General features: G+C 40.2%; 1 protein-coding gene across 10 annotated transcripts in view; it reads left to right on the plus strand.

The window, feature by feature from the left end:
• The first annotated feature begins 3,669 nt into the window (after positions 1 to 3,669).
• atxn2 (ataxin 2) overlaps positions 3,670 to 16,127 on the plus strand; it is a 31,526-nt gene continuing 19,068 nt past the window's right edge. For 6 of the 10 annotated variants that reach the window (XM_053480692.1, XM_053480693.1, XM_053480697.1 and 3 more), the window contains exons 1-6: positions 3,670 to 4,356; positions 11,760 to 11,793; positions 11,918 to 11,977; positions 12,258 to 12,329; positions 12,447 to 12,597; positions 13,341 to 13,355. In XM_053480692.1, coding sequence (XP_053336667.1) covers positions 4,232 to 4,356; positions 11,760 to 11,793; positions 11,918 to 11,977; positions 12,258 to 12,329; positions 12,447 to 12,597; positions 13,341 to 13,355 — 457 coding nt within the window. In that variant the 5' untranslated portion in view covers positions 3,670 to 4,231. Of the gene's footprint in view, positions 4,357 to 11,759; positions 11,794 to 11,917; positions 11,978 to 12,257; positions 12,330 to 12,446; positions 12,598 to 13,338; positions 13,356 to 16,127 lie in introns of those variants that run through there. The other 4 variants (XM_053480701.1, XM_053480695.1, XM_053480698.1 and 1 more) reach the window with 2 other exon arrangements.

Genomic DNA, 16,127 nt, shown 5'->3' on the forward strand with positions numbered 1-16,127 from the left:
TTTTATAGTAGTAAAAATAAAAACTGAAATAATGTGGTTGCATAAATATGCACACTTATACTAATACTTTGTTTAAGCACCTTTTAATTTTATTACAGCACTTTTTGGGTGGGAGTCTATCAGCATGGACATCTTGACTTGCCAATATTTGTCCACTCTTCTTTGCAAAAACACTCCAAATCTGTCAGATTGCATCAATCTCCTGTGAACAGTCCTCAGATCACCCCACAGATTTTCAATCAGATTCAGGTCTAGTCTTTGGCTGAGCCAAACTTTAATCATCTTCTTCTAAAGCCATCCATTTGTTGATTTGGATGTATGCTTTCGGTCGTTGTCAATAATTAAGCCAGGCTTGGATGTTTCTCTTCATCCTGCCTCATAGCCCAGACATAAGAAGAATACAGGGGATTTGTGTCACATGTACTACTCAGCCAGTACTTGCCAGACATTCCTGCAGCTCCTTTAAATGTTGCTCTAGGCCTCTTGGCAGCCTCCCGAACCAGTTTTCTTCTCGTCTTTTCATCAATTTTGGAGGATCGTCTAGTTCGACACTTGGTAACATTACTAAACTTTCTATCGGCTGCTTACATCAAGTCCACAGCATGTGTCCACGGCGAACCATCCAAGCCACACACAACTTGGCACAGGTTTTTACAACAGATGCCCTTCCCGATGCATCCCTCCCATTTTTCTACCTGGGCTTGGGATTGGCACTGGGTAGTAGGGGGTATGGCAACCCACCAACAGCGGGGTTCCTCAAAATCAACAACCTAGAGCCTTATCCACCTGAGCCACCACTCCCTCAGTGCGTGGTAATGTCAGTTAAACCATATTTTCTCCACTTAATGATACCTGTGTTCATTTTTTAACGATGAGATCCCTCTGATGCTTTGAAAGCTCTCTGCGGACCATGGCTTCTGCTATAAGATGCAACTAAGAAAATGTCAGGAAAAGCCTACTAGAACAGCTAAACTTCAAATTCAAATTTTATTTGTCACATACACAGTCATACACAGTACGATATGCAGTGTAATGCTTGTACGACTGCCGGTGACCTTAAAAAGAAAATAAAAACTATATATAAGGAATAAATATTAATAAAAAGAAATATGAAAAAATTAATGTAATAAGTAAAATAAACAAACTGTACAAATAATGGCATAATAAACTTTATTTGGGATTAATCAGAGGCACTTTAAATGATGGCAGATGTGTACTGAATCCTAATTAACAAGATGTGATTGCATGATTTTAGTTTAATTTTTTTATTGCCTTCTTATAGATTTTAGTTGTTTTTTTTAGGTGAGATGTACAGGTTATAGATCACAATTCTGAAATTATCTATCCTGGTCTAAGTTTTTACATCACAAAAACCTGCCATTTTGACAGGGTGTGTTGACGTTTTACATCAACTGTATAATGAGATGAAAATGTAAGACACTCTGGATAAGGGCGTCTGCCAAATGCTGTAAATGTATTTGATGTAAATGAGTTTCCTGTGTTACTAATCTTGGAAGACGAGGAAGAATTTCAAAGCTTTTGAAGAAGAATCCGTCACGTGAGCAGAACATGTGTCTCAGCTAATTTGTTATGCATGAGAAGAGGGTAAATTGGATTTTTCTTTTTAGGAAATTACACATTCAGTTAGAAATCCTGGCTAGAAATCATCATCATTTTCCCCATTAAAATTGTTATAAAAATATTTCTGTTATTTATAGTACAGTATTTTATAAATACAACATCAAATAGTATATTGTATTTGATAGTATTTGATAGTAAATAGACAATATATAGAAAGTATTATGGACTGTTTTTTCACCAATTTGGCTTACTGTTTCTAAAGGTCATGATTTTTTATAGTAAATTTTCTGGACAAAGGAAATCGCACAAGATATCATTCAGTAACCTTTAGCATTGATTACAGCACACAATGTGGTATCAGGTTCATGCGAGAGGAGGATTCCTCATGCTCTCATACCCACACACATTTATGTCCTGGAATATGCCTGTGCCATCAGTAAAAAAAAAAAACTCCATTGATATGACCCTGGTCATTCGGTACATTCAGGTCATCAGCTGATTTCATTTTATTACCACATAACTGAGTCTAGACTTGACCAACTGAAGCAACCCCAGATCATCACACTGCCTCCAGAGGCTTGTACAGTGGCCGCTATGCATGACGAATGCATCGGTTCATGTGCCTCCTTTCTTACCCTGACACGCCCTTCGCCCTGGTATAGAGTCAATCTGGACTCACCAGACCACACAACCTACCACTGCTCCAAAGTCCAATGTTTATGATACTGTACCTGGCAAAAGCCTTTTTTCTGGTTAATCTCATTGACAAGTGTTTTTTTTTTTTTTTATGGCCACACAGCTGTTAAGTCCCAACCCAGAAAGTTCTCATCAGACTGTGTGCAGGGAAGGGATTTCCATTCCATTTATGGCCACATTTCTTTCCTAAACTTGACGGTTCAGCACTATCCTTCCAGCTTTTGATTATGCATTGAAGGCCTCTCTAGTAATTTCAAATCTCCTTAATTGTTTTCTTTGATTAATGCACCTAAATAATTTGACCCTTCTGAAATAGGGACTTTTCGGGTCAGGCAGTGTAATTGCCAAGTATTTAAATAAAATCTTCTAAACAATAAGAAAAATTGCAATGCATTTTTGATTCCAATCAGGGATTTTGCTTGTATTATCTTCTTTGACATTTTTTAATAGCCTGAATTAGGCAGGACTTAAGAGCACAAACTCAACAGTTAGTGATTCACTAACCTCTGTTCCTCTGGTTTCTTTCCACAGTCCAAAGACATGCAGAGGCGTTTCCAAATCTAAATGACATTTTAACGTTTAATGTGAACATTATTTAAAACTTCAAGCATGTGGACACTAGACAGAGTATTCCTGCCCCAAACTGAGCAAACAACTGTAGAGGATGATGTTACCTGCTGTAGCATTACAATATTCCTGGAACAAAACCTGTTACAGCATGAAGACATGGTGTACCAAGGTTGGAGTGAAAGAACATAAGAACTCAATCCCACTGAACACCTTTGAGATGACCTGGAACACCGACTGTACCCCAGGGCCCCTCAGTGCCTGATCTCACTCACTCATCATCTATACCGGTTTATCCTGCGTACAGGGTGACGGGTGGCCTGGAGCCTATCCCAGGAGACTAAGGGCACGCTGTGTGTATACCCTGGATGGGGTCCCAATCCATCTCAGGGCCCACACATACACACACTCACTCCCATGCTCATTCAAACGATGTGAGCAGATTTGGGAATTAAACCCCGACCCTTAAGGTGCAAGGCGACAATGCTAACCACTAAACCACCTGATCTCACTAACACACAGATCTACACTTTAGTGGAACGTCTTCCATGGACAATGGAGCTTATCGTAAGAGTAAAGAGGGACAGTGAGATGTCCACAAACTTTTGACCTCACAGATTGTACAGTCCCGTTCTTATACTTCTGTAAATTGCAGAATGTCTCCCCCCCATTCTTAGTTATGTTAAAAGGCTGTGTGTGCACGCAGCGCGTCTCCTTTAAGCGGGTTGTGGAGATCTGTACGCACAGCGAGGAGCCGACCCTGACCGGCTCACGTGCACCACGCCGCAGCACCGCCGTCCCGCTTCCGCTGTGAGCGACTTCACTTCCTGTAAATAGTGCGCTGCGCTCTAAACCGCATTTAGGCAAACTTTAAAGAAAAACACTCCATTTAAATGCCACAGTTATCTTCTTCTTGTGTTTTATGTTGAATTAGCGCATGCGTAGAAAACCTACGTTAGATTAAAAACGTTTTAAGCGAAACACGACTGATAAACAAATAAGCGTACGCCTGTTTTGTGTATATATCCTTCCGCTAGCTTTCCGTGTCTTTTCAGACTGTTTAGGTCTGTGTCTTTCACACGCAGACATCTACTGCGAGCTGTTAATAATTACTTAAATCGTTTTTAGTGTTTATCTAGTCTACATATATATATGAATAATATACATCTGTTTCACTGATAAAAGGAGACAAGAAGGAAAGGAGCTAGCTGTCTCTGCCTTAGCGTCAGTCGCACTGAGCAGGCTGGAATAATCAGCACCTAGCAACAGCAGCGAGCTGTCGCGTGCTAGCTCTACTCTCATTAGACCGTTAAAGCATTACGTACGGAGATCTTTTCTAACACATTTGCTCAAATAGTCTGCTCAAGGACTCGTTTATGGGATAATCATGTCAATGAAGCAGACAGGCGGTAATCGCAGCAAACCGGGTAGCAGTAGCGGTAGCGGCGCCGCAGCGGCCTCAGGAGCCGGGGGATGCGCAGGAGCTGCTGCGGGGCGACACGCTTTAACAAGGTGAGCTCACTGTAACCCAAACTGGGTGTCTGTGTGTTTGTGGGCGCTGGGTATATTAGAGACAAGCTCAAAGTGTGGGCAGGGTGACTGTCAGATGTGTAACACTCACACATTGTAATGGTGAGGTTTCTGGTGTCTGCGGCAGGGCTGTAGCTCAGTGATTAGCTGCTTAGCTTGGGAGAGTTTAGCTTAGGCCGTGCAGGGAGAGGCTGGGCTCTGCTTCTGCTCTTCTCTCTTTCGGTTTTGGGAAAAGACTGGAATTGACGTCAAAGTGTAGGGAAAAATGCATTTGAATGTTTGCCAAATGAAAGGGTGAAGTCGTGCGAGTGGTACACTGAGCCGTGTCCTCTAGTTTCTCTGTAGAGTCACAGCTCATTATGATGTTATTGGTCACATTTAACATTTACATTATCATTTTCCACTTTACAGGAACTCTGTCAGTCATGAATGTATTAAAGTCCAGTGTAAGACTAACGCAGTTTCTCCACATTACAGCACTGACCTTTAACACGCTTACACTAGCAGGCTGCTGAGTTATTACACTGCCCAAAACCACACACACAGGCGTTTAAATAAACACTATACTGACACACTCGGGGATTTTAGTGCAGTTAGCAGGGCAAGCACTAGCCTTCTGCACCCTCATGTAGTAGAGTAGCTCGCTAAAAAAAAAAAACAGATCTAAATTATGGTTACTATTTTACTAATGTTAGTAATCACAACCAGCATTCAGGTGCGATTGTTTCGATTTTGCAGCTGTGATGCACAGCAGTAATGTCATTTGCAGATTAGCATTACTTTACTACCCGTTTTCCGACACGTCCTTCCTCTTGTGCGGCCCTGGTCTGCATTCTGCCACGTGATTGGCCAGTCATGCCCCGCCCTCTGAGCTGGGATTGGCTGAGAGGTTTTTACTGCCGGCGAGAACGAACGAGCCAGCCAATTCTGTGACAGGAGGCGTAGCCTTGTCTGAATACAGGTAGGCAGGATTAACACGCCAGTTTTCCCTTGTAGTAGGCGTTTCGGTGCGTGTCGGCGTCCGGTCACACCATCACAAGACGAGCGATCCGGAGGCCAAAGTCAGGCGGTCCAACCGTGGCGCTGATCGTAAAAATACACCCTACAGACGTGACGTTTGTCTTAGCACGTTTTTGGACTGGGCAGCGCTGTTATGCACGAAATAGTCTCAATTCAGCATGTATATAAAATGTAAGATGTAGGATTTATAAGATGCACGATGTGTTTAAAAATATATATATATATATGGCTGTGTGTCAGACGTTTGGTCTTCTGAATATAAACGCACCAGTGTGAGAGTACACAGGTCTTAATTAGGGACAGGTTAAAGTCACGGTACCTTTTTAACTGTAAGAGATTGCATGAAAAGATTTATGTCCATCTCCACTAGATGATCGTCTCCCTCTGTGTGTGTGAGTGTGTCTGCGCGCGCGCGTGCGCACAATAGCACCAAGATTACTGAATCGTAAAGGGTTTGCACTAGGACGCAGTCGTGTCACCTGAGGTCAGGGTCACACCCCCATCAGAGCCAGACGTCTGTTCAGTTTGCTCCATTAAAAAAAAATTCATGCAAGTTTATTTGAACATTTTAAAATGACTGTTTGTGTCACCTTGGCAGTGTGTGAGTGCATTTTTCAGTTTTGGACTTAAGGAGTGCACATACAGCAAGCTTGTAGCTTTAGACGAATGATTGTGTTAAACCGGATCCTTATACACCTCAGTGGTAGTGGGCTCAGTAGTGGGTAGGTTACTCGCCTGCCATGCGGAAGGCCAGGGTTTGATCCTCACCCAAACCCCAAACTCCAGCGACTGGATGCAGTGGCTGTAACAACCCCTCAACGTGTGCAGCCGAAACTGTGCCAAGTTTTGTTGCCTCGGATGGTCCGCTGTAACGACCCCTCAACGTGTGCAGCTGAAAGACTAACAACATATATGCTTTCTTGAAATGTAATTATTAAGTCTATATTTATCAGAAAACAAAAACATGAAGGTAAATGTGAGTTTTCAGAGTTTTTTTTTCTTAAAAATCCATCCTTTGTGACATTTGACGGGTTTCTGCAGATATTTTACAGTTCTTTTTTTATTTTATAGAACAAAATTGGCAGCAAGAAATATTTGCAGCACTTCTTAAACAGCATCTTTCAGTAGATTAATCAAAAAAAAGAAAAATAAAATTCCCAACAAAGTGTTTAAGACATTGCCATTTTATAGACATAATTTCCAGGAAAATCAAATTTCTTTCCATTGAATCTGTCGCATGGTTGTTGGAGTCAATCCTGTAACCGACCGCCCTGCCCTTGTGCCAGTGTCTCAGTAGGTTGTTAACAGAAGACAGGAGTTATCAGTGCCACGTTAAACGTTAACACGTTTGCCGTATAATGTATACTTTTTTAGTCGCTTATTTGCTGAGAGAAAATCTTCTTTGTTAAGTTTTTTTAGGAGGATGAAGTTTATGCAAGTTGGCACTGTTTTTTTAACGGTAGTCAAACAGTGCTAACTGACTGTTTTTGATCACTGTTCTGTCTTTATACACGGTCACGGCTTCTCAATCAGTAAGAGTCAGTAATCTCCTGTTACCTGCTGCTCAGATGCCACTTGGTGGCGATCTCACCGCTTTCAATTACTGCCATGCTGCTGACAGTTTTCTTTAGCTCGAGTGTATGGAATAACTCAAAGATCACACAGCACCTAGACTTTGACAGTATTGCTCTTTATATTTGTGAATGTTCTGTTGGGTTGGCTGGGATGTATCTCATGCCTGTAGCTGTTGTGGAAATCAAGTCAAATATTTTGTCACCCTGTAACTCTGACTTCCTGTTTTAAAAGAAAATATCAACATACTGAATGAAAGCACAGGCCTCGAAGACATTTAATGAGAAATTTAAACAAAAGTAGCTTAACCTTCGGTTACAGTCAGCGAGTTGTCCTCGAGTGTGATTTCAGTAAAGTGTTTTTTTGTGTACTTTTTTTTAGATAAAATCAGACTTTGTTAAATTTGTGACATGGTTTGTCAGTTAGTGGTGGAAAGCTTCCTAATTCCTTACTTGTTGCAAAAATATAATATAATATAATATAATATAATATAATATAATATAATATAATATAATGTAATATTTTTTTTTCCTGACATTGTAATTATTGATGTTAGTTTGACTAAAACTGTATTTTTGAAAATAACTGTAGACATTTGTCCGACTGAAATTGTCTAAATCGAACTTCAGTGTGTGCTACTTAGTCGCACTAGTACACCCAGATTTAATGCAGATAGAAGTCGAGCTACTTTTGTCTGTATACCTCAATCGGAGACTGATTTTAGACTCCGTTTTTGTGCAAAAAGTCATTCACGTGAAATGTACAGAGCTTTAAAGATGTCTGTTTTCACCTCTCGACATGCTACAAGTTTGCCGCTAGCTGACTTGTTTATCTGTTTGTTTTGTTTGGTGATGCAACGGTTCAAAAGGGAATACAGTACTAACAAGCTAAAAGGGATATCGTTGCTTATTGTAGCAGAGTCTGACATGCTTGGGCCAATAAATCAATTCCCCTGTTGTGCTTGTATACCAGGACAAGAGCAGTAGTCCAGTTAAATGGCCTAGTTGAGCCATTTACACCTGTTACAAAAAAATAACTATAGCTCGGCATAACCCTGCATGTAAACGTACTGACTGTTGAGTCGATTTAGATGTTTTTTGGTTTTTGTGAAAATCAGTAAATTGCCTTCCAGTTTCAGAAGGACCTACGTTAACTAATATATAATTAAATCACAGCCATTTGACAGCACTTAGCTCAGCCTGCTAAAAAAATTAACCTTCCAGTGCAAAAGTCTGTGTCATTGGCGATGAACATTGAGATGCAGCATAGCAGCGACATAATCACTTTCTTCAGATTGACTAATAATCGAATTTTCTTGATTTACCAGTTCGTGTGATTTACTGTAATCTCTTTCCCTTATCTTTGTCACCCACAACATGCACAGAAACGTCTTATTTTTGTTTCTTATAATGGCTGGATCTGTGCTGTGTGTTTCTTCTGTGCTGTTTCGCTGTGAGTGCACCTTTATCCAGGCGTGTGTGTTGTTTCATGGCACAGTGAAATAAAACGCAGCAAGAAATGGACGGTAACACCAACAGAAATGCAATTTGCACCATGTTGTTTAAAATACTAGAGAGTTTATCTGTTAAGCGTGAAGTCCACGCAGTGTTGTAGGTGCTTTTGCTTTCAACAGGTCTCTGTTCTGGCGCAGGAGAAACCAGATAACACTGGGATTATGTTCTCTTTCGCTTTATACTGAACTGATTTCAAGTGGTTTGACCGCAACATGTTCACTGATCTGATTAATCACTGCTTGCCAGTATTCACGTCTCATTCATCTTTTTCCCTTTTTGTTTGTTTTGACTGCTCTCGCTCTGACTCAAAATTCCGTGCAGGACTTTAACCAATCACTGTATAAAATCAACAGCAGATAGGAGCAGAAACATTAATCTTCAGCTCATCTGCCTGAGGCTTGTATTCCAAGGGACTTGGAAGGGATTTGATCTCACAACCACTTTGCAGATACAAAATGCTGTTGCAAGACTGGTCTATACGTCTGCCTTATTTGTGTCACAATGCAGAGTGTTGTGCGTCAGTAGGACTTTATGAAGGGTGTCGGAGTGCTACTGCAAATTATTTCTCTCGCCTTCTTTCACGTGTTCACAAACACAGAGGCACTGAAACATAAACTCCCACTTAGCCAGCAGTCTACTGCTTTGTGAGCAGTTTTGTGGATGTTTGTTTATCACACCCATATGTTGTTCTTCCCGAAACTGTTGCCATTATGTTAGAAGCCCACAATAGTGGAAAATGTCTTTTGTATGCTGTCTTCTTCTTTGTCTTTCAGCTGTTATTTTTTACGGGTCACCACAGCGAATCATCTGCCTCCACCTAACCCTATCCTCTGCTTCCTCTTCTCTCACTGCAACTAACTTCATGTCCTCTCTCACTGCATTTATAAATCTCCTATTTGGTCTTCCTCTAGACCTCCTGCCTGGTAGTTCCAACCTCAGCATCCTTCTACCAATATGCTCACAATCTCTTCTCTGAATATCTCATAAATATCTAACATGGGTTGTCCCACTGATAAACACATTCTTGCTCCTATCCATCCTTGTCATTCCCAAAGAGAACCTCAACATCTTCATCTCTGCTACCTCCAACTCTGCCTCCTGTCTTTTCTTCAATGCTACTGTCTCTAAGCCGTAGAGCATCGCTGGTCTCACCACTGTCTTGAACACTTTTCCTTTTACTCTCTCTGATACTCTTTTGTCACATAACACACCTGACTCTTTTCTCCACCCGTTCCAACCTGCCTGTACCCGCCCCTTCACCTCCTTTCTGCACTCTCTGTTGCTCTGGACCGTTGACACTAAGTACTTAAAGTCCTGCACCCTCTTTACCTCTACTCCCTGTAGCCTTACTGTTCCACTTAGGTTCCTCTCATATACACACATGTATTCTGTCTTGTTATGTCTAACCTTCATTCCTCTTCTTTCCAGAGCATACCTCCCATCTCTCTAGATTTCTCCTCCACCTGTTCCCTGCTCTCGCTACAAAGCACAATGTCATCTGCAAACATCATTGTTCATGGAGACTCCTGTCTAACCTTAGCTGTCATCCTGTCCGTCACCATAGCAAACATGAAGGGGCTTAGAGCTGATCCTTGATGCAGACCTACCTCCATCTCAAATTCTTCTGTCACACCTACAGCACATCTCACCACTGTCTTACAGCTCTCATACATGTCCTGCACCACTCTAACATTTACATTTAGGCATTTGGCAGACACTCTTATCCAGAGTGACTTAAATTTTTTTTTAACTTATTATACATCTGAGCAGTTGAGGGTTAAGGGGTTAAGGGCCTTGCTCAAGGGCCCAACAGTGGCAACTTGGTGGTTGTGGGGTTTGAACCTGGGATCTTCTGAACCGTAGTCCAATGCCTTAACCACTGAGCTACCCCTGGCACTAACATACTTCTCTGCCATTCCAGACTTCCTCATATCACACAGCTCCTTTCTCAGCACCCTGTCATGCGCTTTCTCTAAATCTACAAAGACACAATGCAACTCCCTGTTACCTTCTCTGTACTTCTCCATCAGCTTTCTCTATCTCCATGTCTTTTGTATGCTGTGCAGCATTACAATTTTCCTGCACTAATGTACACTGCCCCAACCCCCGCCCCTTCCTCCCAAAATGTCACTATTTCAGAATGGTCAAGTTATTGGGCTGAAGAAAAAGCAAAGAAAATGTCTCCTTAATAATCTACTTAGTAAGAGCTTTGAATTGACTGGATCTGGTTTAAGAATACTTCAGTTCATTATCAAACGTGGAAGGAGAGTGCTGAACTTTGTGGAGGAAATCTGGTAGGAAAAATATAATGACTGATGATCACTTAAAGACTTGATGAAGTTGCATGGTAAAAAAATCAACATCCAAAAACCAGAGCTATGTTTAATAGAGACATTAAGATAATTTCCACACACACAATGTGATGAACCCACAGGATCAGGACTAAGCAGATGTGTTGCCATAAGGGAAAAAATCACTAGAGAGATTAATCAGAAATAAGGCTTGAATTTGATAGGGAGCATAAAGATTGGACTTTGGAGCAATGGAAAAATGTCTTGTGGTCTTATGAGTCCAGACTGACCCTATAGTGTTTGGTGTGTCAGGGTAAGAAAGTAGGCACATGAAGCGATGCACCCATCATGCATAGCGGCCACCTTACAAGCCTCTGGAGGCAGTGTGATGATCTGGGGTCGCTTCAGATGCTCAGGTTTGGGCTCAACAATGTTATGTGAAAATAAAATCAGAATCTAGTGAATGATCAGGTCATCACATCAGTGGGGTTTTTCTTCCCTGATGGCACAGACTATCCCTGGACTCAAATAATGAGAGAGTGGTTCTCAGAGCATGAGGAATCGGTCTTACACATGACCTGGCCACCTCATGGTGTTCTCTTATCAAAGCTAAAGGTGATTAAATGAAATATTAGTGTTTTTTTTAATTAATTTTTTTTATCGGGGAAAGGTGTTGTTGCTAAGCATTTTAATGCAGATATTGTGCTATAAAATATCTAAAAAGACTCAAAGTCTCAGCATGTGCCTATTGCTTTCGGGACGGAGTGGAATGTTTACCTTTCGATGTGATACACTAGCCTCCTCATTGACGGTGGTCTAAGAGCTTATAGTAGTGAAGTCTCAGAGTTATGAAAGACATTTTCTGTTTTTATAACTTTGTAATAAATGAAAATGAAATTTGCAGTATCCTGACATCCATCATTATTTATTAATTAATATCTTTAAGTTTTACTTCGAACTTAATTAGTTTTTTGTTGGTTTTCTGCAGGGGACGCAACAGCGCCAAAACACACTCCACACCAGTAAGTTCAGTTTTCTTTTTAAAGCTTGCCACCATGTATGCACAGAGTCAGACTCATTCAGATGAAATGGAGTCTATGCATGCTAGCGCCGGCTGTAACACTGATCACTGTGTTCTGTATTTAGGTGGCCTTCAGTGGAGTTTATGCAAATATGAGGATGGTCCACGTCTTAACTTCTGTGGTGGTAAGTTAAAGGGCGCACCTTTTTTCCCCCTTCTAAATAATAATAAAAGGAATAATTCTTTATTTTTTTAAGGTTTAAACCCCAGCATTATTACTCTGTAGCACACTTGTGGTCTAGTAGAAGGTCATTTGTTTTTTATAGTGTACAGATGTAACGTGTTCACAGTGAGGTGCTTATCTCACAGATTTTTAGAAAGTTCATTTTGTTTTCTCTCTGTTACTTTTGTACAAAAGACAAAGAAGCATTTAAGATGATATTACTATTTAACTTGTTTTTTTAGGGAGCCAAGTGTGAACTGAAAGTGAAAAATGGGGCAATCTATGAAGGCGTCTTCAAAACCTACGGTCCAGAGGTACAGAAAGATAGTTCAATGAAATCCCAAAAGCTTAAAAATTTATATCCACTATTACATTACTTTAAATTAGTCATTCTGACTAACGTGTGTGTGTGTGTGTGTGCGCGCACGCAGTGCGATCTGGTTCTGGATGCAGCCCACAGGATGAGCCCAGAGCCGAGCGTAGGCCCTCGACGTGAGGACATAGTTGAGAGCATCATCTTCAAGGCCTCAGACGTTGTGGTGGTGCATTTTAAAGATGTGGACCTGGGCTATGCCAAAAAAGGTGAAACATTATATTATCTGCTAAACTTTGCTGAGGTTGCATTTCATTAATCTTACCCTGCAGTGTGTGGACGAGAGTTTAGTCTGCGTATTTATTTTGTATACTAGGGTTGGGATGAGCAGCATAATGTGATGAAATGTAGGTGTGTTAAAATGAACTGGGTTGGATATGTGAAATGTGTAAACTCTTAGGTGCAAAATCTTTTTTTTTTTTTTTTTTATTTATAAAAATGCTGCTGTAGTGTGACGCTATGCCAGTAAATTATTATCTGGCTAATGGTTAACATTATGATTATGGGGGGGGGGAGACCAGGAAAAAATGCAATTAAGTTCTTGATTATTTTAATATAAACTTGAAAACTGCTGTATGCACAGTAATCTAAAGAAGTCACCCTTAAGATATTAGTCACATGATCAATTCCACTGGAGGCAAAGAATTTTTTTACATTTTCTTGGTTCAATCAAATCTCATTGATTTTATAACACTTATTTACCTTTTATAGTCTTAAATTCATTTTTATATTTGCGTTTCTGATGTTTGGAGTATTTTGCTGCTTTTAAACTATTGTAAGACATGCTCTGCTCATTTACAAGTATTGATTTAAAAAATATTCATTTATTTATTTATCTTTAAATGTTTGTGTTTATCATAGTTGCAAAGTACTGTTTTATAATCTGCTCCATTTTGTCCCGCTGATCTTTATTCTTTATTCTGTCTCTCTCCTATTTTTTCAATGGCTGTAGTCTCTTCAGAGCAAGGTAATCTGGCTTATTACCCCATTTGACATTATTTTTATTATTTTTGCGATGCTGTAGATGACACTGACATAAACCAGTACGTGCTATAGCCAGTGATTGACTGACTTGTTTAAGAAGCTGAGCTGTAATAGTGCTATTTATTTATTTATTTATTTATTTATTCATCCATTCATTCATTCATTTTGTAGTTTGATCTTAAATCATAAATTAATAGAATTGCAGGGCTCCAAGGTGTTGTATTACAAAGTGTAACTCTTAAAACTTCAAGATTAATGTGAGACAGATCTACCTAAAATACTGCATTTCTACATAGGAGCAAACCTGGATTTTGGACTAAAATGTTACTTTTGGGTAATGAGAAGGCTTGAAAATCCTTTAGTATCTTAAAAAGTGCTTGGTTTACAGCCAGCATTACTTTATTTAACTAAACATTGTTTGCATGATTTGCCATTTCTTCACCTTACACACGGAGTCGTGTCTCCCACTCATGATGAACTTATGTTATCACATTTGTTGTCATGCATGTAACTGCTAGTTTAAGATCCAGTTTGCCTTCATGAGGCAGCCATAAGACTACTGAAATCACTTTAAATCCATCTCTGGTATTGTTTTAATATGTGATCAAATACAAGCTCGAAGGACAAAAAAGGAATGAATCCAGTTAGTCAGTAATGTGCAGCGCATGGACACGGGTCATGCGAAGCATGAGATTTTAAATAAATTGTTTAGAAGCCACGACCTTTACCAAGTTTGAGTATTTAATGCCACACATGATTTATTGTACTAATTATATTATTGATACTCATGTTGGATAAAACACTTACTTTGTTTAGTATGTTTCTTCATAATTTATGTGATTGGCAGACATAAAAAATATATATATAAAGATGTACATCAGAATGGACAGGACTGATTTTGATTAGTACTTACAGATATTGGATAAAAACAGGCAGAAGAAACACTGCTAGTTAAGACCTACTGGTATAGTTGTCTGTGCTCAGAACTGTTTGACTCTCTGCAGAGAGACTTTGGTTTCCATCAGTTTCTCACACATTCTTAACATTGCTTCTGAAGTGTTAGAAATAAATAAATGCTTGGATCAGGCGGGTTGCACCTTATCTAATACATAGAAAAATCTAAATTCCTTGATGAAGCCATTGAGCAAGATTAGCCATAAAAACGTGTATAAGTGCAGGCTTGTCCTTCAAACTAAATAAGAGTTTTCTGTTGCTTTCAGTGATATTAAAATTGAACTGCTGTCCTTGTAATCATTTTTTAAAAAACCTGATGGCCCTTATGCTTTGCATTTGCTTTTGATTTAGCGCTTGGTTTCTTTCTTACCATTTATACACTTGTGTTTTGTGATTTTGGTTCATTGGCATGCTTTTATGATCCTAGTGACCTAGGACATATACTCAAGAAAAGAAAAGCTTTTTGTCTATCACTAACTGGCTTTAAGTTAAGTTTTTTGTCCCATACAACATGCATGTAAACTGGATAGACTTAAAAAACCTTGAGTCTGTAAATGCTTTATTTTGAATTAATGTAGTGTGGCTAATGGAAATGTGCTTTATATGCTTTCTTTTGAGAAGGCTTAAGAATACTGCAACATGCTGTTATAAGAGGTTATTTAAAAATTAAGCATAGTGTTATCTGATACCCTGAAGCTGATTTAACACATGTATATATCTCTCTTTAAAGGTGCATTGGTTAGAATTTTGGCTATAGTACAGACATGAATCAGCCATAGCATTATGATGATTGACAGTGATGTGAATAACTGATCCTTATTACAATGGCAACTGCACGTGGGTGGGGTATATAAGCCAGCAAATGAACATTTTGTTCCTGGAGTTGATGTGTTGGAAGCAGAAAAAATGGGCAAGCATAAGGATTTAAGCGACTTTGACAAGGGCCAAATTGTGATGGCTAGAGGTCTGGGTCAGAGCAACTTCAAAAGTGCAGTTCTTGTGGCATGTTCCCAGTCTGCCTACCAATCGACCTACCAAAAGTGGTCTAAGCAAGGAAAAGTGGCAACAGGGTCATAAGCGGCCAAGGCTCATTGGGAGAGAAGGTTTACTCGTTTAGCACGATCCAATAAAAGAGCTACTGTAACTCAAACTACTGAAAAGTTAATGCTTGTTTTGATGGAAAGGAATCAGAAGACATGGTGCATAGTGACTTCTTGCGTACGGGGCTATCACATGTATCATGCATCACTCACTCACTCACTCACTCACTCACTCACTCACTCACTCACTCACTCACTCACTCACTCACTCACTCACTCACTCACTCACTCACTCACTCACTCACTCACTCACTCACTCACTCACTCACTCACTCACTCACTCACTCACTCACTCACTCACTCACTCACTCACTCACTCACTCACTCACTCACTCACTCACTCACTCACTCACTCACTCACTCACTCACTCACTCACTCACTCACTCACTGACTCACTCACTCACTCACTCACTCACTCACTCACTCACTCACTCACTCACTCACTCACTCACTCACTCACTCACTCACTCACTCACTCACTCACTCACTCACTCACTCACTCACTCACTCACTCACTCACTCACTCACTCACTCACTCACTCACTCACTCACTCACTCACTCACTCACTCACTCACTCACTCACTCACTCACTCACTCACTCACTCACTCACTCACTCACTCACTCACTCACTCACTCACTCACTCACTCACTCACTCACTCACTCACTCACTCACTCACTCACTCACTCACTCACTCAC

This window comes from Clarias gariepinus, chromosome 21 (assembly GCF_024256425.1).
Source record: "Clarias gariepinus isolate MV-2021 ecotype Netherlands chromosome 21, CGAR_prim_01v2, whole genome shotgun sequence".
Taxonomy (NCBI): domain Eukaryota; kingdom Metazoa; phylum Chordata; class Actinopteri; order Siluriformes; family Clariidae; genus Clarias; species Clarias gariepinus.